The 23,442-nt window shown below is 48.0% G+C and overlaps 1 protein-coding gene across 4 annotated transcripts in view; it reads right to left on the bottom strand.

The window, feature by feature from the left end:
• CLEC16A (C-type lectin domain containing 16A) overlaps positions 1–23,442 on the bottom strand; it is a 209,942-nt gene that overhangs the window by 141,671 nt on the left and 44,829 nt on the right. For 3 of the 4 annotated variants that reach the window (XM_060031745.1, XM_060031747.1, XM_060031748.1), the window contains exon 10: positions 13,868–14,099. In XM_060031745.1, the coding sequence (XP_059887728.1) occupies positions 13,868–14,099 (232 nt within the window). The remainder of the gene's footprint in view (positions 1–13,867; positions 14,100–23,442) is intronic. The other variant, XM_060031746.1, reaches the window with a different exon arrangement.

Here is a 23,442-nt window from a genome sequence, read left to right as displayed (position 1 = left end):
CTTGTCATCGTCTTCCCCTGGACTCGTGCCTCCCACGTGGCTTCTGCTTCTCTTCTCGCCCCCTTAGTTTGTGGTCCACACCGAACCAAGTGATTTTAAGTGGAAATTAGCCCAGGTCCCCTTCTGCCTTCCCATCACACTCAGGATGGAATCCAAATGCCATTCATGGTATGAAGGCCTCGCACGGCCCGGCCCCCGTCCACCTCTGATCTCACCTCGGGGCCCTCCCCGCCCTGCCAGCTGTGCTGAGCTTCCTTCCCACTTGTCTTTGACCGGAGTGAGTTTGTTTCTGCCCCAGTATCTTTACAGAGCTGTCTGCTCTGCCTGGAACGCTCTCACCCCAGTCCTCCCTACCCAGGCACAACTCAATCACATTATTCGGGGCTCAGTTCAAACATCACCATCTCAGAGACGTCTTCTCAGACACCCTCCCCACTGGTTTTTCCTTTACCTCTTTTAGTTATCATGAACTAAACTCCATACTTCATTCAGACTTCCTTAGTTTCTCCCTAATATCCTTTTTCTATTCTAGGATCCCATCCTGGATATCACGTTATACCCAGCTGTCATATCTCCTTAGGCTCCTCTCGGTTGTGACAGTTTCTCAGACCTTCCTTCCTTATAGTTTGAGGAGACTGGTCCTCATTTTGTAGCATGCCCCTCAATCTGGGGCATTCTGACTGACATTTTTCTGATAATTAGACTGGGGTTATGGGTTTCTGGGAGGAAGACCGCAGAGGGGAAGTGCTCCTCTCATCACATCCTATCAAGGGCACAGGCTATTGACATGACTTATGGCTGTGGATGTTCATCTGAATCATTTGGCCAAGAGAATGTTGGTCAAGTTTCTCCACTGGAAAGTGACTTTTCCTCCTCCTTGCATCCCACACCCTTTGGAAGCAAGTCATTAAGCACAGCCCACACTTAAGGATTAAGGAGTTCTGTTCTGTCTCCCTGAGGGAGGAACAGCTACATAAATTACTGGGAATTCTCCTGTATAGATCTGTCCCCTCCCCCCATCTTGATTTTACTTTATAGCATGTATAGCTACAGGTATCCCCACCTTTTTGAAAAGTTTGCTTTAGGCCACTTCGCTTTTATGAAAGACCTACATTAGTACCTCTTTTTCTAACCAAAAGAAACCTGAAAAGGATTTTCCCTTTTACAAAAATAGGCAAAAAGCAGAAATAGCATTGAGCGTTGGTGTTGCAGCAACCGTTATAGAGGCGTCAGGCACCCCATGCAGCGGGAGCGGCCCCGCCAAGCTCCTTCCCGGGAACCCCACTCAGCACCTCAGCGTCAAGCTGCCGTAGCTCTGAACTGTGTCTGGAAGCACAGGTGCTTTACCTCCATTTATTTTGTGAATCTGTTACCAAGATGTGTCCTAAGGTAATTGCGTCTTGGCTTTACGCCATCTTGTCCTCCAAAAGGTTTCATAGGACTGCTCTACTTTTGGATCCCGGGGGGGAAACCTGCATCTGGATTTTCTATTTTCTATTTACTGGTTTGCTTGTTTCTTGTCTGCCTTCCCCAACTAGGATGTGGGCTTCCTGAGAGTAGCTGCCTTATCTGTCTTGTTCTCCACCAGAACTCCAGTGTCTAGTCCAGGGCCTGGCACACGGCAAGTGCTCACTACACATCTCTGGAGTGGAGCAATGGATGACAGGCCACCGGGGGTGGTTTTGGCGGCAGGCAGGGCTGGCAATGATGCACGGCAGCTGTGGCGTGCAGGGCGCCCCACTCAGCCTGCGATCAGTGTGTGCACAGTGGCTTCACCGGGGGATGTCGCATCCTCGCCACCTTTCTGGGACTCTGTTAGGCGTGACCGTGCTTGCAACTATCCTCTGGCTTGAGGACTGCATCCCCACATGCCCATGTGGGCCCGGACCCGGAGGAGGGGGCTTGCCTGCACCAGGCCCTTCCCTCCCAATGTGGTCTGGAGTCAGACACCACAGATCAGAGTCTCCCACAGGGCCGACCCTCTCACACAGGTGGGGGCTGACACATGATTTTTAAGTGGAATGTGCCTGCATAGTTTTGTATTTATTTTAATGTGCATTAGAAGAAAATTCTAGCTGCACATAAAACCTGTTCTTTTGTGGATGTTACTGCTTAGGATGAAGCTAAATTTAAGAAAAAACAAGTGAATCAATTCACCAAGAGCTACGGAGTAAACAGCAGTCCACGCAGCCTGCGGCCACGGCAAAGGGCGGGAGGCGCTGCAGACTGCTGTCTGAGAAGCACCATTCTCTCTCGTACTCGCATCCTCCCCTCCACCAGCCTCCTTCAGATGCCGCCCAACTACCCCCGTCTTCTCCAAAGTGGGGCGCAGATACACTTCAGTGGGTATGCCAGATGATTCGCTAGGCAGTACCTCTTTTATTTTTAATTATCATCTTTTAAAAATCTACTCTGTGTTATGATGTACATAACATTTGTACATTAATACAGATATGTACAGTTTATAATAAATGTATATCTATTGGGGAGATGCATGCTCAATTATGCATTTATTTCTGTTTACTACTAGGGCGTGTCATCAAAGACATCTGAAGACTACTAAGTGAGATGATGGTGCCAGTCTCCGGCTTCTGCCCTGTGACCTTTGACCTGCTTCCCATACTGCTGCGAGGCCCCCTTCCTCCTCGACTGCCTGGCTGACACAGCAGGAACTCAGCTCCAAGGACTCCCCAAGGTTCCGGGGCCAAGCCCTAGTGCCTCCACCTGCTGTGACATGGTTGTCCCTTTTTGGCTTCTTAATCTCCCTGGACTCTGAGAATTCTGGAATAGAGGAGAGGTTAAAGACAATCCAGTCGAGTGCTCACCAAACTTTGCTGAGCAGGTGCATGTTAATTCTGAATGACAACTTCCCAGGGCACCACCATGGTACAAGGTGAGAGCAGAGCTGCTCCAAGTACAGAGTGGGTGGGCGGGTGCCCGAACATCTCCAACCACGGGTTCCCTCACGGCCTCCACAGAGGCCCCTAAAGCTCCTTTCTGGAATTCTGGAGCTTCCCACACAATGGCCTGAAAACCACTAGTTTGGTCCTGAATACTGAATCTGAAGAAACAGAAACCCAGACGTATGACTCAACACAGCTAGAAAAGCAGCAGCAGAAGCCAAGCCTGCTCCCCCTCCCACCTCCTAGGTCATGTCCTGGTGCAGAACCAGGCCCACAAGGGAATCTCCATGCACAACGAGGTTTCTGAACCTCGGCTGTGGCACCCTGGTTCTCACAGCTGCGCCCCTGTTCCCCCCGACATACTCCTCCTCCAGCTGGCATGGCTGTGGGATGAGCTGCTCCACTTAGTTTTCTAGGTAAAGTACACAATGCTTCTTTCAAAGCCAAACAGGTTTTTCCCCTTCTTTTAAACAATTTTATCCAAACAACTCTTAAAAGTAGTGATGCTTACCTAGGTCTGCCAGCTCCCTGCAACTGTATGCAAAATGCTATGTGGGCATGAGAGGAGTGGGTAATAGGTTTTTGAGGAGAGGGTCTCGCCAGATTCTCACCGTTCCAAAATGGATTCTACAGCCATCTTCAAAAGTGGCTGCCGAAGAGCATCTGGCCTGTCTTGGTGATCGAGGGTCAAAGGGCACCCCTCTTTATGCCACACCAGGAGGTCCGGCATGGTTCTGCACAGCCTTGTGGGCCCCCACTGCCACACCTCTCTGCTGACACTACACCCGCCTCAGAGAGGCCTAGCTCCCCTCCCAAGGTGCATTCGTCACGCTGCCGCCACCAGGGAAAGCAGAACAGTGGGCTCACGTGGACACAGATTTCCACTGATGGTCCCTGAGGCCAGGACCCAGGTGCTGACGATGAATTCCCAGGGGGCTCCATCTGCCCCTCAGTTATTAGGTTCTTTACCATGAGCTCCCACCCCACCAGGTTTCTGTTTTGGAGTCTGAAGGGACTGCAGCAACACTCTAGCCCAGTTTTGCTCAAACTTCAGTCATTTGCCTGCCTTTACAATTCCTGCCATGTCTGTGTGTTGCTTGTACTATTTGTTATTAATCATTTTATTTGAACTCCCACTTTTTTTTTTTTTTTTTACTTAAATACATTTTCAACGAAAACTTTAAATCACTCCTATATCCTTCAATTGAGCAATCCCACTCACAGGAATTTATCTGGAAGATACACCTCCAACGATATAAAAATGCACACTTACAAGGGTATTCAGTGCACTATTACTTGTAATTGCAAAATACTGGAAACTACCTAAATGTCTGAGCATAAAGATTGGTTGAATCAACTATGGTATGCACAGTGCAGCTGGGAAAGGAATGAGGAAGATCGCTGGTGAACTGATACGGAGTGATTTCCGGAGATAGTGCTAAGTGAAGAGAGCCAAGTGCCAAAGAGCATACACCGTGGGCTACACCCTGCATGTAAGAAAGAAGGGAAAATAAGGAAGCATTACCTACCTCTGCTGCTTTTTACACAAAGAAGTGCAGGAAGGATATTCCAGAGAACAATAAGTTAGTTATCTACAAGAGGGAGGGGAACAGGATGGAGAGAATGTGGGAGGAAGGACACTTCTTTGTACAAACCCTTTTGCAAAAGTTTTGAGTTTGTTAACATTCCAAATTATTAAAAAAAAGAAATTAAATCAATATGAATGAGAAGGGAGAACCCTAAACTAAAACAAACAAACAAACAACAAAAAAAAAGACCAAAATATATTTCAAATGAATACCATACCTATCCTGAAGGGGGAAAAGAAAGGCAAGGCAGACAGATCCAAGTAGTTCATGACACAATACTTGACTCTATACCCTCAATTTGTGGACTGGGGATACATGAAGTATTTGGTGGTGGTGGGGAGCAGGAAACTGCAAACAACCCTGAACTCTTTATTTATCAAACAATGAACAGTTCTGGAACTTTTAAAAGATGTATTATAGATTGAGCAAATCGTAAATGTTTTGATGTCACTGGGAGCCAGGGCTCTCGCTGTAAAAGAAGAGACATCCAAATCTGGAGGGGGAGAAGGCAAGAAAGGACCCTCTGGGAATTGACTGGAATTGGAGGAATCGGTAATGTGTATTTTGTATACATACACGCATATATTTCCTAGCTCTGTGCATTGAAAGGGCCAAAAAGCAAGACACCCCATGTAGTCATGAGCACATCTGGTGCCCAGATCTTGGCCTCTAACACCATCACCCATTGAAAGGAACCAGGGCTTTTCAGAGAAATTAACCCTGAGGAAGGGCACAGTAGGTGGGAAATGAACCTTGAATACCTTGTTATGACAGAAAGTGTCAGGACTGATTGAAAAAAAATGATGGGGGCAGATCACAAAGACATAGGAGCCAGCTTGAAAGGGTTCTCAAGGGCCAAATCTGGGATGATTTGAGTATCAAATTAGTTAAACACAGTAATGAAATATAAACCACTAAAAAACTGGAATCCATGAGTCTGTGCCAAGAAGAGATAGATAAATAAATAAATGAGTGGGAGGAAGGGAGGAATCTTGCTTACAATGGAATACCGAGTGCTGACACTGGAAAACCAACATTGTACCACCATCCTGGTAAAGACTGGGTCAGCAAGAATCATCAATGAATGCCATATCTAAGGGGGAGTTTTTTTTAACTTAAGTATGGTTGACTTACAATATTGTGTTAGTTTCAGGTGTACAGCAAAGTACACACACATATATATATTCTTGAACATATATATATTCTTTTTCAGATTCTTTTTCATTACAGGGTATTACAAGATATTGAATATATAGTTCCCCATGCTATACAGTAGGTCCCGTTGTGTATATCTGTTGATCTCATACTCTTAATTTATCCCTCCCCACCACTTACCCTTTTGTAACCATAAGTTTGTTTTCTATGTCTGTGAGTCTGTCTTGTAAATAAGTTCATTTGCATTTTTTAGATTCCATGTATAAGGGATATATGATATTTGTCTTTCTCTGTCTGACTTACTTCACTTAGTATGATAATCTCTAGGTCCATCTGTGTTGCTGCAAGTGGCATTATTTCATTCTTTTTTATGGCTGAGTAATATTCCATTGCACATATACACCACATCTTTATCCATTCATCTGCTAATGAACACTTAGGTTGCTTCCATGTCTTGGGTATTGTAAATAGTGCTGTTATGAACATTGGGGTATGCGTATCTTTTCCAATCAGGATTTTTGTTCTTTCTGGATGTATGCCCAGGAGTGGGATTGCTGGTTCATATGGTAAAACTATTTTTAGTTTTTAAAGGAATATCCATACTGTTTTCCACAGTGGCTGCACCCAGTTTATTGGGTTGGCCAAAAGGCTCCTTCGGTTTTTAAAGTAAAAATAAAAGACACATTTTTCATTTTCACCAAGAACTTTATTGAACAACATATTTACCATTTTGTTCCCCACCTTCTGCCATTTTTCAGGCAGCTTCATAATTCCATCTTCCCAAAACTTTTTATCTTTTTGAGCAAAGAACTGTTCCAGGTGCCTTTTACAGTCTCCAGGGAATTGAAAATTTTTCCATGAGGAGAATTTTGTAAAGACCGAAATAAATGGAAATCTGAAGGTGCAATGTCTGGTGAATATTGCAGATGAATTGGAACTTACCAGCCAAGATATAACAGTTTTTGCCTGGTCATCGAAGAAACATGCAGTCTTGCATTATCCTGATGGAAGATTATGCGTTTTCTGTTGACTAATTCTCGATGCTTTTTTGCTGCTTTCAGTTGGCCTAAATGGGAGTAGTATTTGTTGGAATTAATTGTTTGGTTTTCTGGAAAAAGGTCATAGAGGACTCCCTTCCAATCACACCATATACACAACATCACCTTCTTTGGATGAAGACCAGCCTTTGGTGTGGCGGGTGGTGGTTCATTTTGCTTGCCCCACGGTCTCTTCCGTTCCACATTATTGTACAGCATCCACTTTTCACTGCCTGTCACAATTTGCTTTAAAAACAGAATGCTTTCCTTACGTTTAAGTAGAGAATCGCATGAGGAAATACGGTCAAGAAGGTTTTTTTCCGCTTAACTTACGTGGAACCCAAACACAAAAGCGATTAACGTAACCAAGCTGGTGCAAATGATTTTCAACGCTTGATTTGGTTATTTTGAGTAGGTCGGCTATCTCCCGTGTGGTATAACGTTGTCTGTTCTCAATTAATGTCTCGATTTGATCTCTATCAACTTCAACTGGTCTACCCAACCCTGGAGCATCGTCCAGCAAGAAATCTCCAGCACTAAACTTCACAAACCACTTTTGATATGTTCGATCAGTCACAGCACCTTCTCCATACACTGCATAAATCTTTTTTTTTTTGCGTTTCAGTTGTGTTTTTACCTTTCTTGAAATAATAAAGCATAATATGCCGAAAATGTTGCTTTTTTCTTCCATCTTCAATATTAAAATGTCTACACAAAAATTCACCAATTTTGGTAAGTTTTTTTTTTAAATGCACACTGATATGACAGCTATCACAATACAATCTAACAAAATTGTTTCAAATGAAGTTAAAGACAACTAAGCACTACTGGAGCCATCTTATGGAAAAAACCAAATGAAATTTTTGGCCAACCCAATACATCCCCACCAACAGTGCAGGAGGGTTCTAAGGGAGAATTTTAATGCGGCACAGGATATCTGCATTATCTCCAAGTGTTTCCCCATGGATTGCTAATTAGTTGCTAAGAAAAGGGAAAGTAACAATACAGTGCAGAATCTAGGCCTTACCTTAACCAGGTGGCCAAAATTAACATCACCTACGAAGGACAGACAGAAGGGCATCATGTGCCTCCAGATGTAAACAGGTGTTCTTTATACTATTTTTGCTTTTTTTCACTTTTTATACATTTGAAATTATTTTCAAATAAAATATTTTTAGCAATTGCTACAATCAGCATAAAACCAGTATAAACAGGAAGCAACTGTGGAAATATACACACGATGAATAAACAAAACAGTGCTGAGGCCTGTTGTGCGCATGGAAAGGGGAGATGAGGGAAAGTGAGGGGGTGTCAGACACATACACCCACCACGAGGCTCCCCTGAAGCTGAGCTCTCGGCAAAAATCCTCACACTATGGTGTTCAAGGCCCTCTCTGTCCCACCCAAAGCCATCTCCATGTCCACAGTTGGGGCAATGCTGATCTAGCGGAATCTCGGCAGCTTACGGAAGGGAAACTGAGGCGCAGAGGGGTCAGGAGGTGGGCCCTGCCCCTGGCTGCTGTAGGCGCCTCTTCCAGCTCTGCCCGTCAGCTGTGTCGTGTAAAGGAGCATCTGTGCGATATCAGCTCCTGTGCCAGGCACCGTGGCCCATGATCGTGAAGGCTCCAGCACCCGAGCCTGCTGGTGGGGGGGCCCCTCACACCACTGAGATTTGAGCCTCTGGGAGTGGAGGGACATGCCTGTGAAGCTGCCAGGCTGGGAGCAAGAACCCAAATGTCCAGCTCCTCTGGCTTCAGCAGGCCCTGACTGGGCCCTCCTTGGCCTCTACTGTTTCCACAAAAACCTCCAAAAGCAAAAGAGGATCTGCACATCCATATTCACAGCAGCATTATTCACAGTAGCCAAAAGGCGGAAGCAACCCAGGTGTCCACCAATGCATGGAAGGATAAGCAAAATGTAGTATATCCAAAAAATGAAGTATCGTTCAGATTTAAAAAGGAAGAAAATCCTGCCACATGTTACAACATGGATGAATCTTGTGGACATGATGCTCAGTGAAATAAGCCAGTCATAAAAAGACAAATACTGTATTGATTCCACTTATAAGAGGCACCCGGACTAGTCAAATTCATAGAGCCAGGAAGCAGAGTAGTGGCTGCCAGGGGCAGGAGGGAGGGAAAATGGGGAGATGTTTTGTGGGTACAGTTACAGTTTGGGATAATGAAGCATTCTGGGGCTGGAAGGTGGTGATGGCTGCACCACGATGCAAATGTGCAGGAGAGGCCCGAGGACTCTCAGGACCCAAGGACGTCAACCTCCGTCCCTTGATATGACAACTCTGGCCCAACCTGTGAGCTTCCCCAGTACTCTGACACACTTGATTTTTTTAAATAACAGCCATAATTCATCAACTTCCCAGGATGATGGGCATTCTAATCTGATTAGTATTTGGTAAACAAAGTGCTTTTCAGGGAAATGACAGGCATGACCTCCCAACAGTCTTTGACTTTCCAAGTTCAAGGATTTTCTCAGTTGTCCTCTGTGGTCAACATTCCAGCAATCACGGTGAGGCCAGACAATAAAAAGAGGGGAAGGGGATGATAAGAAAGCCTTCAGAAGAAGGTTAAGGGAAAGAGGAGAAAGATGCCCTTGCTGGTTACCTAGGAAATATGGGAAGGACCACATGCTACTGGCTGGCTTTGGAGCAGAACTGCAAGAGGCCAACAAAGCCTGGCAATGACAGGGTGTGTATGTGCTGAGTGTCTGGGGGTACCCCTTCCTTTGCTTTTATTACCGTTTACTGGACAGCACGAGATTGAACTCAGAATGTTTTTTCTGGGAAGTTGCTTTTCAGAGGATTTGTCTAAACTGACCTCCAATCCTTCTCCTTATACTAGTTAAGCCCATTGGAAAAGCTGGTGCTCCCACACCTCTCTACCCCAGTGGCCCATGCCCCACCACAACTCACCTCACTATTCGTTACAGAAATGAACAGAGAAAGAGGCCCCGCAGAAACTCGCCGGGGTGACCAAGCACAGAGTCCCCCGAGCCAAGCTCAAGTCCCCCTTCCAGGCTCCTCTGTTCTTCATCTTGCCAGGGCTCCTATTCAGTGCTCATGTGTCACAGGCTAAATGCTGAGGCACCGATGTTCTCATCGCTGACAACCTGAGGGCTGGGCATCGTGCAGCCCCCTCTATCGGTAAAGAAGCACAGAAAGGGTGATGACTTGCCCAGGGTCACACAGCTCCTCGGGGGCTGAGCCACAGGTGTCTGGGATGAAGACCCGGACCTCCTGATAGCTAGTCCCTGGCTCGCCCCAATCAGAAAATTGCCGGGCCTGGGGCTGGCTCTGGCTTTGCAGAAATGAGGCCAGGATCCATTTCATTTCAGTAGAAACTTCAAAGAAAAAAAAAAAAAAAGCCAAGCTGGGGCTCTAAACTCCTAGGCACCCCCAACGCCCAGCTGACTTGGCAGGTTCAAAGTCAGTGCCATTCCTTTCCCTCCATGCCCACGTGGGGATTCAAGATAGGAGTAAGCTTTGAAGGTCAGGCTGTGAAACTGATGCCTACACTTTTTCCATAAGCAAAAAACCTATTTTTCCATAGGCCAAACCCTATTTTTCAAACAAGAAGTTCAAACGATTCAGTCTCTTGTCCTAGGCCCATTTATTAAGTTACTGCTCTAACTGAATCCAAAAAGAGATGACGGTCCTTCCAGACTGAAGAGGAGACTGACATGGAAGTGCATCTGGGTGGACTCGCCTCTGGCCAGAGGGACCAGGGCACCCTGGTCTTCCTTTCAGCACTCAAATTCTGAAAAGTGAGGGGGCCCTGTGATTTTTTTGGGTTTCAGAATGAGTTGCCCATCACTTGGGACCCGAGGCAGAGCACATTTCTTTGCAAACTGGGGGTGAGAGTGGAGGGTCCAGGGGTGCATATTCATTTCACACAACTCTTGTCAGGGCTTAAATGTGGAGGAGGTGTGAATTCTGGGTGCTGCATTTGTAGGAAAAAAACAAGTCAATGCCACATACAAATCAGGTCATGGCAGAACTGTGACTCGTGACATGTCTTTTGACTCCTGTGCTTTACGCCCCCTTTCTAAGTAAAGATTTCACCACTGAAATGGATGAAAATGGCAGGGTATGCAGGGGGGAACTGGCGCCAGCACCTCTTTACTCAGAGTCGAGGCTGTCATCAAGCCCCTAGATCCAGGGACAATGCAAGAAAGCACGCTAGAGAAGAAATGACTTGGAGGAGAAAACAGCCACATGTCCACCTCAAAACAGGAAGGGAATGGAAAAGAAAAATAAAATACAGGAAGGGAGAAGACGGCCTGAGGAAAATGGCGGAGTACACAGAAATAGTGTGGCTTTCTAAGGGAACACCTGCTGTTTCTGCTGGCCTGGCACCCACGCCCCCTCCTTCTGACAAATGCGCCTCATTTCTTTCTGAGGCAGTCACCTTAGGGTAGAAACACAGGGCCTGGCCACTCAGCACAGAACATCCCTCTACAGGGTGGGCAAGCCAGGTCCGTCAGCACCAACGAGCATCGGCTCCCAGACTCCAGCTGCAGCCCGTGGGAAGGAGCAGCTCCCTTTCCACTCGGTGGTAGGCTGGCAGGATGCGAGCCTCTCACGGCCAATGGTTGTCTGTGCACCCGGTCCAGCCCCGCCCAGGCCTCCCAGTCGCATGAACGATAACTGCCTTTTGTGCTTGAGCTAGTCTGAGTTGAATGTCTAAATCTTACAACTACAAGAATCCTAACATAGCCTCATTAAAAAAAATAAAAGTCATTACATTTCCTACAGTCACAATTTCCAGATGGGGAAAATGAGGTCCAGAGCGTGAGGAGGCCATCCAAGGCACACAATAGGTCTAGCTGGTGAGACAGGACCGTAGGTCACATCTCCCATCTCCTAGGCACCTCCCCCATCTACACTGTCCTCTGGCTTGAAAATGTGCCTGACACCCTTCCAAGTCACAGGAATTAACAGCTGTGTGGTTTCACCCAAACACAGATACAGTCTAAGGAGAGAACACCTTCAAACAGGAGACTAACTAAGAGATCAAATAAACAATTCAAAAAGCCCCAGAATACAGCTGCTGCTGCCCAGTTAGGTGTCTCTTTGCTGGACAGGCCTGTGAAAGTTGTATTTATTTACAGTGAGCTGGGTGGGAAGACAAACATGCATTCGAGAAAGCAGGAGGGCACTACAAAGCCAAGGAGTCGCGGACAGCCTCGCTCCACCGGGCTCTGAAGTCTGCATCAGCCGTCCAAGTAAAGCCTCTGGGGAAATTCCTGGGCCCTGCCTGGCACAACCTGGCTGAGTAACCGCCCAGAAAACAGTGTTTTGGAGGCTGGTGAACATTTCTCCCCGTGCCCCCTGCACAGGGCAGGTGGGCCCAGCCTGTAGGGAGTCCTTCCCCCGACCCCAACCTGGGAGCTGGGACGGCAGCCTTGCTGAACCTCTGAAGCCCCTGTGCGCCAGGACTGGGCCGCCTGGCTGAGTCATTTGATTGTGTGTTTGAGGCCAAGCCTGCCCTTGTCCACACCACGGTTAGTCACGGCCCCGGCCTGGTTAGACAGCAGCCCTTAAAAGGACTGGAACAAAAGAGGTAGCATCTTTCCAAAACAAAATTGACGAGAACACAGGGTGCAAAATGGGGTGAAGTCGTCCATTTTTCCCCCCTGCATGGCTACAGGACAGCTAAACCCAGGGGTTTAAGCAGACAGTTTTCTCCCAAGTTAGAAAAAAAGTCAAAACGATCCAAATAAGCAAACACGTATGGCTTACCTTGTGTCTGCCCCTCACCTCCCCACCAAAGTGACATTTGTTGGCAAAGGTTTCCCAAGCCAAAAAGGAATTCCTAAACCAAGATGCTTACTGCACACTTTGAACAGAAATAAAAGCGTACTAGAGATCTCAGCCTTAAAAAGAGGGCTGGTGGCACTGGGGAGACACTCTGGTTATACTTATCGAAATGTGATCGTGGCATTCGCTGAGAACTGCCAAGAAAATCAGAATGGGGCCAGCAGGGTGGGGATGGGGTGGGGTTTGGCTACCCAATTGCAGCAAACTCCCCAGAACAAATGTGTTCTCAGTCACTGATTTACTGAGCTGCTCTGTTTTCCAGCTTCAGAGGCCCTGGACGCACACAGTCCGGGCTGATGGGCTGGGGAGCTGACTGCAGAGCAGCCACTGCTAGCCCAGGACTCAGGAGGATGGCTCGCAGGAAATGCTCCCCACACCCCCAGCAGAACACAGCTGGGAGCTGAGGAGAGCCCATGTCTGTCCCAAGAGGTGTGGTGGGAGCTCCCCTCTGGCGAGCAGAGCCCCTACCCCACTTGATCCCATCACCTCCTCCACCCTGAGTGCCTGGGGCCACGGCCAGAGACCCCATCTGTGTGGCTGTGAGCCTGGCCCATGACACAAGCAGCTGGACAGTTCAAGCTTGCTTCATCCCAGAGCAGACAACGCTCTCCAGATGGAGGAGGTGTTAGCATCTAAACGACAGGGGGGTGAAAAATAAACCAGAATCATTCCTGACAACGGCAGAAAAGAGGACAAAACGATTCTGTTTATTGAGCACATAGGCACCAAACACAAGTGTACCTCACTCTAAACAGATGAGGGCTTGAAAAAAATCTTTATGTAAGAATCTAGGGGATTATATTTGATCATTTGATGCCAAAAAACCATAATCTTATTAAAAGCACCTAATTTCATTAAACATGGGCTATTTTTCTTCCTGCAGTGAACTGGAAATAATGACTTCTGTCAAAAATCATAATCCCGGGTTATCGGGAGTAATAAGAACAGCAGTAATGATAAAGATTGACAATAATAACAGTAGTAACAGTAGCGGGAGATACTTATGACATGTGCCAGGCACTGCTCTGAGCATGTTACTTGTATTAATCTGTTTAATTCTCTTAATAACAAAGTATACTTTGTTATCAAGAGGCTACTATTTGTTAGCCTCTTGACAGATGGGGAAACGGAGGCACGGGGCTAAAAGGAAAGGGCCTTGCTCCAAGCCACCCATCCGACAAGGGCAGGCCTTGAACCAGATCTGCCCACAGCTGCTTCCCAGTGGCTGGCTGTGTAGAATGAGGTACACCGGTGCCTGGAATGACAGCTGCACCCACTGACACACAAGGGGGACCAGACACAGAGGACAGCCTGGCTGTCAGGTCGGCGTTCACGGGCGCAACTCACCTTCACTCTCCCCACTCGTCTTGGTGCCTTTTGAACCACCCTCTGTACCTTTAGCCTTCTCGGCGTCTTCTTGGGCATCCTCGGCGGGCCCTTTCTCCTCATCTTCTTCCTCCCCAACGTTTTTGTAGTTGGGTCTCTTTTGCACCCGCCTCTTGCCCTTGTGCTTGTTCATCTCAAGGGACCGCTCTAGCGTCTCGGTGGGTTTAATGAAGCACCGAATGCTGGGCTTGGCCTGGAAAGTCAAACCAAGGTAACAGACGGATTTGAACGTTGCAATCTCACTGGCTCCTCTCAAGCTTCCTGAGAGTTTCTGCCCCAAGAAATTCCTTTCAATACAACAAATTCTACCTCCTCGTTGATTATTATGACTATTATTAACATCATCACTATTAAATAATCCAAACCACAGCACCAGCTACCATTTATTGCCCACAGTCCTAAGTCACTCTGCACTTAACCCACACCAGCTCCCTGCTTCCCAAAGGTCAGAAACACACTTTGAAAGTGGTACTTTTATGGTACTTTCTATGTGCCCGATGCTGTTCTAAGGGCTCTGACTATATTATCTCACTTAAAGTTTACAAAAACCCCACAAAATAGTACTGTTGCTATGCCCATGTTATGCTCAGATGAGAAAACTGAGGTTCAGAAATGTTACGTGACCGCCCAAGGCCACACAGCCAGGAGGTGGCAAAGCTGGGATTCAAAACCACTTACCATCTGCACAATTTATGTCTTAACCACAGCACACTATTAACTTCTAATTTAAATATATTTATTTTAAAAGGAACTGTATATCACAACAGAAATGGAACACCAGTGTACCTTGCTGATATAACAATAAGAAATAGAAAAGAAAAAGCAACGTGTATTGGATGTAACCAAATGCTGGCTCTCTTTAGAAGGGGAGCCTGGCAAGTATGAGTGATAAGTTAAAGCTCATCCCCAAAGGAAGCCTGCCCCCAAGGAAGACGTTTTCCCCTGAAAAGTCGGAAGGCTTCTAAGAGAAATGAAAAAGACCTGTGTGTCACCATGGTTCATATCCTGCGTTGTGGAAAACATGGCTGTATCTCAGTCCTTATAGCAACCATGAGATGTAGGGATTATCAGTCCCATTTTACAGATGAGAAATGAGGTTCAGAAGGGTTAAGTGACTTGCCCAATGTCACACAGCTACTGAGCTGCAGAGTCAGAATTTGAATTGAAGCTTGCCCAATCCCAAAGCCCACGCTCTTTCTAAAATAACAGTGCTTCACCAGGAGCTCAAACTCAGTTCCATGTTTAGTGCTCTTTAAAAAGTATTTACATGCAAATGAACCAGGTCTAGAAAGTAGCAAAGACCACACACACACAAAAACTGTCCCTGATTTGTTTGGGGCAGGATTCTGATTGAAGTGTTTTTCTCCAGGGTCTGGATGATATTCCGACATCATTTTGTCATTGAAAAACAGAAAAGTTTTAAAGTAAACTTTTCCATTATCTTGATATGGTCTATCCATCTTATGAATTTACCCCAAACAACCACCAATTGTGTTCTGGGGGCCACCGTACCTTGCCAATAAGTGGAATGTGCTCCAAGAACACAGATTAATTTCAATAACACTCAAAACAAAACCTAATTGAAAGTTAAATTAGCATCTAAATCCAGACATTAATTTTTATTTACCTACTTTGGATCATTCATCCACAAAAATGACAGATAAATTGAGACATGATTCTACTGTCCAAGAAACCCAGATAGTGAATTACAGATGCCAATAACCAAGAGCCCAGAGAAGGGAGCGTGCCGGGCGCGCACCACTTGACAGACAGCATCAATCAGAGCCCACTTAGGACGCTGTGCGATTGAACGCAGCCCCGGATGCCCCCCTCATCCTCTCCTAAAGGACCCAAACCCGCTAAGTTAGGGCCCCAAGATGAAGTGACTGTTTCCTCTGATTACCACTTACTCCCAGTGAATTTTAGAGCATACCATACTCAAAGCTTTTCAGAAACAGAAAACTGAGACCAAACGCAGAGCAAAACACCACTCAGTTAGAAGCTGAGAGCAGAAATTCACATGGATAGATGCAGAAACCTCTCCCTGAGCTCTGTATAGACTTAGATGTACAGAAAAACCGGCAGCACTAAGGGAAGCGGAGCAGTGCACGAGTTCCAGGGCTGGTCAGAGCGGTGTGAACCCCAGCTGAATCCTACATGAGTGGTGGGGCCTCTCTGAGCTTCTGGCTACTTGTCTAAAACATGGAGCAATTCTGGCTTCCTAGAACTAAAGGAAATCAGGGATAGAAAGTTCCTTCAGAGCCTGGCAATGCACTAAGCAAACAACAGTTACCTTCGTTTCCCTGACTATACTAAAAAAAAAAAAAAAAAAAAAAAGTCAACTGTGAAAATGAATTCAAAAACTTTCCAAGGGGTCTGCTTTTCTCCATGATCAGGTGTTGGGGAGGGAGGGGGGAAGGATGCTTAACAGGGACATTTCAAACCTTTAAAATGCAACCTACCCAGTAAATAGCTGGAAATAACCTAAATGCCCATCAACAGGGGAGTGATTAGGTAATTATGGTCTGTCCATAAAGTGGGAATCCACGTAGATGTTAAAAAGACTGAGGACTTTTTATATCTACATAATGCTGATGCGGAAACAGCATCAGGATAAAAAAGCAAGAACAAGAAACAAAGCAGAGTCCCTTTTGGGTAAAGCTTTATGATGGTATAAACACAACTTTTCCTGGAAAGCTGCATAAGAATATATTAGCATTTCATGTTGGGGGAAAGAAAGAAGGCAGGTGGTACTGTGTGTGCACACCCACAGAAGTGCACTTAAGAGTTTTTCATTTCTATACCTTTCTGTTTGGTTTGAAATTTCTAATCATGTATGCATGCTAACTTCTAAAAAAGTTCACCAGGGATCCTTTGGACACTGGAGTTATAGACTTTATTTTCCCCCCTTTTCTTCTATATTTAAAAAGCCTGATTTTTGTTGTTGTTGTTAATACTAACAACATCAAGATCCCATAGTTATCATGGAGAAGTTGATATGGTGTGGCTGGGAAATGTGGGCAGGCATTCCTGATCATTTCTGCTGCTTCTCATCAAGAGCCTTCTGGCTGCTAGCCCCCCAGGAATCTCTGTGTTACACTGGACAACCTCAGATGTTCCAGACGAAAAGCCCCCAGGAGAAGGGCCACCTCGCACCCCACTGTGCTCGCCCACTAAACCAGGAACCTGGAGCAGGGCAAGCCTTGACAGGCTGCTGAATGGTGGCCTGTATCATAACACATCCAATGTGATGGAGAGAACAAGAAGAAAAGGGAGGGGCGATGAAGAAAGGAGCCTAACATCTCAGGAGGTGTGCTTAGTAGAAGAGCCAGCACAGTGGAATCAACCAGAAGAAATGGGAAAGCTCACTTCAGAGTCAAAAAAACAGAAGGCCTTTGGGTTTATCTTCTCATAAAGAAAGCACACCACGCATGCCTCAGAGAAAAGCCTTCTGCAAATAAGGTCTAGGTTTCCCAAAGGCCGCAGGCTCGGGTTTCACCAAGGGCTCACCTCCCAGGGCCCTGGAGTCTGAGCTGCAGGAGGCATGGAGACTCGGGGCGCTCCTTGCTGACTCCAGAGATCCTGCCGGGTACCCGAGTGGGGGATGCAGGAGGGGAGCCTTGGGCTCTGTGGCTGGGACATTCAGGCTGGCTTCTGGGGTCAGAGGCAGCTGAAGGCCAGCAACGCCTTCCGCCAGCCTTCATGCCTCCGACCTTTGGTCCTTGTTTCAAAGTTAAATATCGAAAAGGTGACTCCCCAGGGGGCAGCGATAACTAAGGCCTTTCAGGGGCTGTGGGATCTGAGAACAGGTTCTGCAAGGACAGTGAGAGGGGTCAGGGGCAAGGGGTCAGGAAGAAGGACGGAAACATGCAAGGCCCGGGCATCTGAGTGGAAACGGAGAGGCAGTATCACCAATGCCACAGACATCAAACGGAATGTCCTCCACTAGTTCTTGGTGCAGCCCTTTGAAAGACCCTGACACAGACCGGACCAAGTTGCAATCAATCAGTCGAGGATTCCGTTCACAGTTAAAAAACAAAACTATCAACTTAAAACATGTACATGTACACCATGTTTTCCTGTGTTGATAGATATTTGCATGACAGTACACAGAGCAAGGTCTGGAAGGATACACAAACTGAAAACAGTGGTTCCTTTTGAGGAAGATACTGAGGTTGGGGGAACTTTCACTTTCTACTCTAGTCACTTCTGTACCATTCAGTTGTTTTACCCCAAGAAAGTATTACCAGTGCCATTAAAATGTAAAGAATACCTTTAAAGAATGTACCTAACGCCACTGAATTGTATACTTAAAAATGGTTAATCCATTGTAAACATTACTTGTTATAGGTATTTCACCACAATTTAAAAAAAAACTTTAAAAAAGGCACCTCTGAAAGTCAGAGTGGTGATTAGCTGGTGGGAGGGGGGTGGGGTGCTGGTTACAGACTGAGAAGGAGCTGCATGGGATGCCAGAGATGTTTTCTATCTTGACCTGAATTACAAGCTTTCCCCGCAATCTGAAAGTAGAGCATTCCCATGAAACCATCTGTAAGCCAGGACGGTGCAAAGCAACAAGCAATTGCCTTAGGACACATCTTGCTAACAGATATGCAAAATAAACGGTGATAAAGCAGATGCTCACAGACACAGTACAAAGCTACGGGGGTTTGACGCTGAGGTGCTGAGTGTGGTTCCCGGGAAGAAGCTCCCACTGCTTGGGGTGCGCACTGCCTCTGTAACAGCTGCTGCAAAACCAACACTGTACCTTATTTTCACTTTTCACCTTTTTTCGTAAAAGTGAAAATCCTCTTTAGATTTCTTTCAGTCTTTTGCAAAGTGGGCTTTGGTAACGGAGAAGCAGCCTCAAGCAAACTTTTGAAAAGTGGGAGACGCCTGCACACATTAATGTAATCATAGGTACAAAGCCATCAAGCAGTACAGCGAAGATTACTGCACTTTTATGCACTTGACTCATGTTATCCCTCGATTTTAAAAAATGTTTGCTAGAGGATTTCCAATAAATTCAGATCGTCATTATGCCCTAAATATAAGCTAGGAGCAAATCAGACAACTCGAGAAGCTGGCTTCGCGGCAGTAGCCAGGGGGCTGAGCCCCGACTAAACACCAGGCGCTGGGCTAGGAGCTCACAGACCAGCCAGGAGCTGCTGTGCATCCCACATGGACACCAGGAGACAGAGGACACTGCGGGCACAGAGGAAGAGTGGGGAACTGTGCTAGGACAGGGGTGGGTGGATGGGGAGCTTTGGAAGCCTTTGTGGCAAAGGAAATGACTGGTCTGAGTCTTGAGTGTTAGCAGGTCACCGGAATACATGGGAGTAGAGGAGAATGGTTTGAAGGCCAGCTCAGAGCTCTGGACAGTCACCTTTATTTCTGTCAAGGCCAGGACCACCTGGAGCTGGTGCACGTGGTGACAGCGGTGGTGCCCTGGGACACAGTGTGCTTGGCCAGCTCCCAGGTAGCAGCAGGGGGTGCTGCTGAGCCAGTCAGGTGGCCTCTCCAGCCAGTTGTTCAAGAAGGAGTTCGTGATGCTCATGGCCTGGGAAAAGAGGTCTGTGGCCCCTGCCTTGGCACATACAACCTGTTGAGTGGGTTTCCTGGTGCCACTCAGTGCTGCAGAGGGAAGGGGAGAAGGCAGCATGGGGACAAGAGGCAGACCACCCAGGGCAGAATCCTGACTGAGAAGAAAAGGAGGGAGAAAGAGACTGGTGGCTGGAAGGGGCAGGTAAGGGAAAGGACAGGTGACATGGCCCGGAATTCTGTCTGGATTTGTGGGAGCTGTCACAATGGTCAAGCTAAGAGAGCTCACCTTCCAGGCTTTCCCAGGCCCTAGTCTGCTCACCTTCAGAGGAAGCAACTAGAATCCTTTTGCTCAAACAGCTTTCTAAGGGACTTGAGAACTAGGAGACAGGTTTTCCTCTATGGAAGAAGGCAGGTCATGATGCTAACAAAAACATGTGCAGCATAAGGGCAGACCTGAGCCCAGATCTCTGACCCACTTGCTGGCCAAGCGAGCAGCGAACCTGACCAAATGAGCCTCAGTTCCCCCACCTGAAAAACAGGGACAATAGCAGCTCCATCACACGCTGCCATGGGGCTGAAGTAAGATGCTGAACACAAAACAGCTGGCATGACGCCTGCCACAAAGAGGCACTCTAGAAATATTTATTCACCTTCGAATATTGCCCTCCCACCCCCGCCCCGGCAAATAGATCACTAGGCTGGAAGAGATGGCAGGGGAGGGGGGCTAACTTTTAAAATCCAATCAAACTAGCAACTTACCATTCGCTGGCTTTCTGGTTTGTGAGTGCGTGAGACTCACCTCCCCAAAGTGCTCCTGGGCCCCGGCCCCCCTCCCTGACCTCCAGCCTCTGGCCCTGCAGGGTGTACGGCACAAAGGAAGGGTGGGATCCACGGGGCGCTGGAGCAGTCGGAGTCCGGCTCGCTGTCCCATGCACCCTGCTTGCTGCTTTCTCCTCCACGGGCCTCAGTTTCCATGTGTATCAAATGGGCCTCACATTGGCACTTCCCCGTAGGGCTCCTGTGAGGTGCCCAGAGGTAGTAACGTGCTTTCTTGTTATTTTTTTCAGGTAATGATAACAACCATGGCTAACACCCAGTGAGCATGTGCAATGTGCCCAGCGCTGCTCTGGGCACTTGACATATACTGACTCACTTTATCCTGCAAACAACAGAAGCGGGAGGGAGCTGCCAAGGGCGAGGGACTTGCCCTAGGTCACTGCTCATGAGAGGCAGTGGTTTGAACCTGAGAAGTGTAGCTTCAGCGCTCCCCACGTGCTCAACCATTCTGCTGCCCCACTCAAGCGTTCACTCCCTCCCACAAGCACCTGCCGAGCCTCCCCATGTGAGCCCAGTCCCCTGAAGGGTGGATGTAAAGGCCCTGCCATACCGGGGTCACACTGCTCGGAGGAGCAGGTAGCCCTGCTTGGGGACAGTCCACACATCACATCACTTACTGGGTGGCCCTCTGACCTGACAGGCATCAGGGACGAGCACAGTGTGTAATTATTTCCCATTTTTGTCTCACATGCACAGGGGTCACAGTGACCCAGGTTTACGCCAACCGTAACCAATGGCACTGCAGCACAAGCTTGGCAACTGGCTTCGCAGGGAAGCAGGGCCGCTAATTGCCGCCAAGCGAGCCTATGCTCATTTCAGAACGAGGTGATCAGCAAGCAAACATCAGACGCAATAAACTCCTGGGTGATGTATGGGTGCGTGTGCTACATGCCAAACCCTGAGTGACACGGGGCTGCTGAGCCAAAGCCCACACACGTGTCCAGAATTCACAACTGCAGCCACATCAGCGAGGCGACTGGGCCACACAGCTGAGCTTAATGGCGAAAATAAAACCCGTGGCGGGGGAAACATGAAGAGGTAACAGGCCACTTCCATTAACAAGAGGAGCGTGGCTTTCTTCCCCACGATCGGCCAATTATCAGGGAGTGTTGTGGTGGCCAAGGCATAACCCAAAGCAGTGTGCATTTATCTGGAATCAGAGCCCTCTCGGAGCTCAGACGCCTTGCGCTGCACACAGACGGTGCTCAGACTCTGTGGGGACCCGCAGGTCACGTCAAGATGGTGTTGGGACTTCTTAGAAAGCAACCTCGGGGTGCTGCTGGGTCTGTAGGAGACCAGCCTCATCCCCTGTCCTTCCCCCTGGTCATCTTCTCTGTCCCTCTCAACGTCTAGCATTGCCTAGTCTGTCCCTCTGACGCTGCATCTGGCACTCCATCAAGAACTAATGAATGCTTGTAGGATGAATTAATCCCAAGATATTTATGATTGAAGAGGCATGTTCAACGCTCATGCAAAATAAAATACCCTGTACTCTGATTAAACAGTGACAAACCAAGCACTTAGTTGGTATTTCTTTAGAAGGAGTATTTTACATCTTGTCCTCTAAGAAAACATAATGAACTATGAAGTAGTGGTGACTCTCAGTGACCTGAAATGTTCGGTCCAGAACCCCACAACTCACGCTAACCTGGAGACCATCATTGGGGATGGTGGCAGAAGAGCACGAAGTAGAAACAGCCTGGGGACTTGGGGTTGGATGCGTGCAGTCCCGCACAATTGGGGGATGACAGAATGACCCCTTAACCCCTGTTAAGTTAGCGTTGGCTTCCTCATGCAGAGAATGTGATGATGACACTACCTCACTCCGTGGGTTATTAGGAGCCTAAAATGAGCTGGTAAAGGAGGCGAATGAGCGCGCTCCTCGTTTGTAAAGTTTACACGTCCCCCTCCCCCGCTGACCCAGCATGCTGCTTGCCTTCTGGCCCCTCTTCCGATCCCAGACAGCCAGTTCATAACCAGCAAGGTCTCTGGCCCACCATTTTCCGTGCCTTGACCTCCCAACCCTCACCACCACCCCACTCTCATCAAGGTGAGCTCCTCATCCTTCGTCCTCAGATCCGGTGTCACCTCACCTCCCTCGCCGTCATCTCCCAAAGCTGTTTTCCATGTCTTCCCAGACGCAAACCTTAAATCTGTGTTGACATGCTTGTTTACCGTCTGTTTCCCCACCAGGATGTCAGGACAGGGACCTCATCTGTCCATCTTGCTTGTCCTGCAGCCCCTGAGGGCAGCACTGCGCCAGCCTGGAATGGGTGGGTGCTCCTGGAATACCGTGGCGGGAGGTGGGGGAGGAGGGAGAGCAAGCACGCCAACCAGTCTGGCATGCGGTCAGTGCCTGACAGAGGGGCGCTGCTCCTGCTAGGGACGGACCACCCACAGTCCAAGTTTCACCCAGAACAATACCGATGGCCCGAATAAAGCCCTTTCAAGTTTCTTTTCTTTGCTCATGAAGCTTTCAAGAATCTGCCCCCATACCTGGCTAGAGGTTCCCGGGGCGGGGGGGGGGGGTCCCCTGAGGTTATGAGCATCGCAGCAAGTGGTCAGTGGGCAGTCAATCTCAGGCCAGCCAGGACTCAGAGCTCACGGGGGCAACCACACTATCCATCCTCCAGGATGAGAGTTACACCCACCCGCCATGCTGACTTGTCCTAGGTTGGGCAGTGAGTGACCGGAGTGGCCCTATTCTTACCCATGTGCGGACCCCCAGCCTCCTGTCAGGTGAAGCACCCCCCCCAACCCCCGAGCAAAACCCAGTTTCCTGGATGGAGGACTTTGGCCCTGACCAGGACGGGATTTCCTTGCTCCTTAGAGATACGGTGCTTGCTGTCCCTGTTGAGATTCATTATTTCAAGACAACTGAAGTTGTCTTGCATGACAAACACCGTGGACCCTGAGGTTAGGATGTTCCCACTTCCCCCAGCATAAACTCCTGAGTCCTCCGATGGCCTGAAAGGCGCCACCTGCTTCGGACTCTCATTACCGCCCCCCCCCCGCCCCGCCCCGTCTCATCCCCCACCACGCCTCATCCCCCACCACACTCTGCCGCACCATGCTGCTCTTTGCCGGTCCTGACACACCAGGCACACCCGCCTCAGGGCCTTTGCACTGGCTGTTCTTTCTGGCCCAAATGCTCT

The sequence above is a fragment of the Delphinus delphis genome, chromosome 15 (assembly GCF_949987515.2).
Source record: "Delphinus delphis chromosome 15, mDelDel1.2, whole genome shotgun sequence".
Lineage (NCBI taxonomy): Eukaryota > Metazoa > Chordata > Mammalia > Artiodactyla > Delphinidae > Delphinus > Delphinus delphis.
This window is presented reverse-complemented; position numbering and strand designations above follow the sequence as displayed.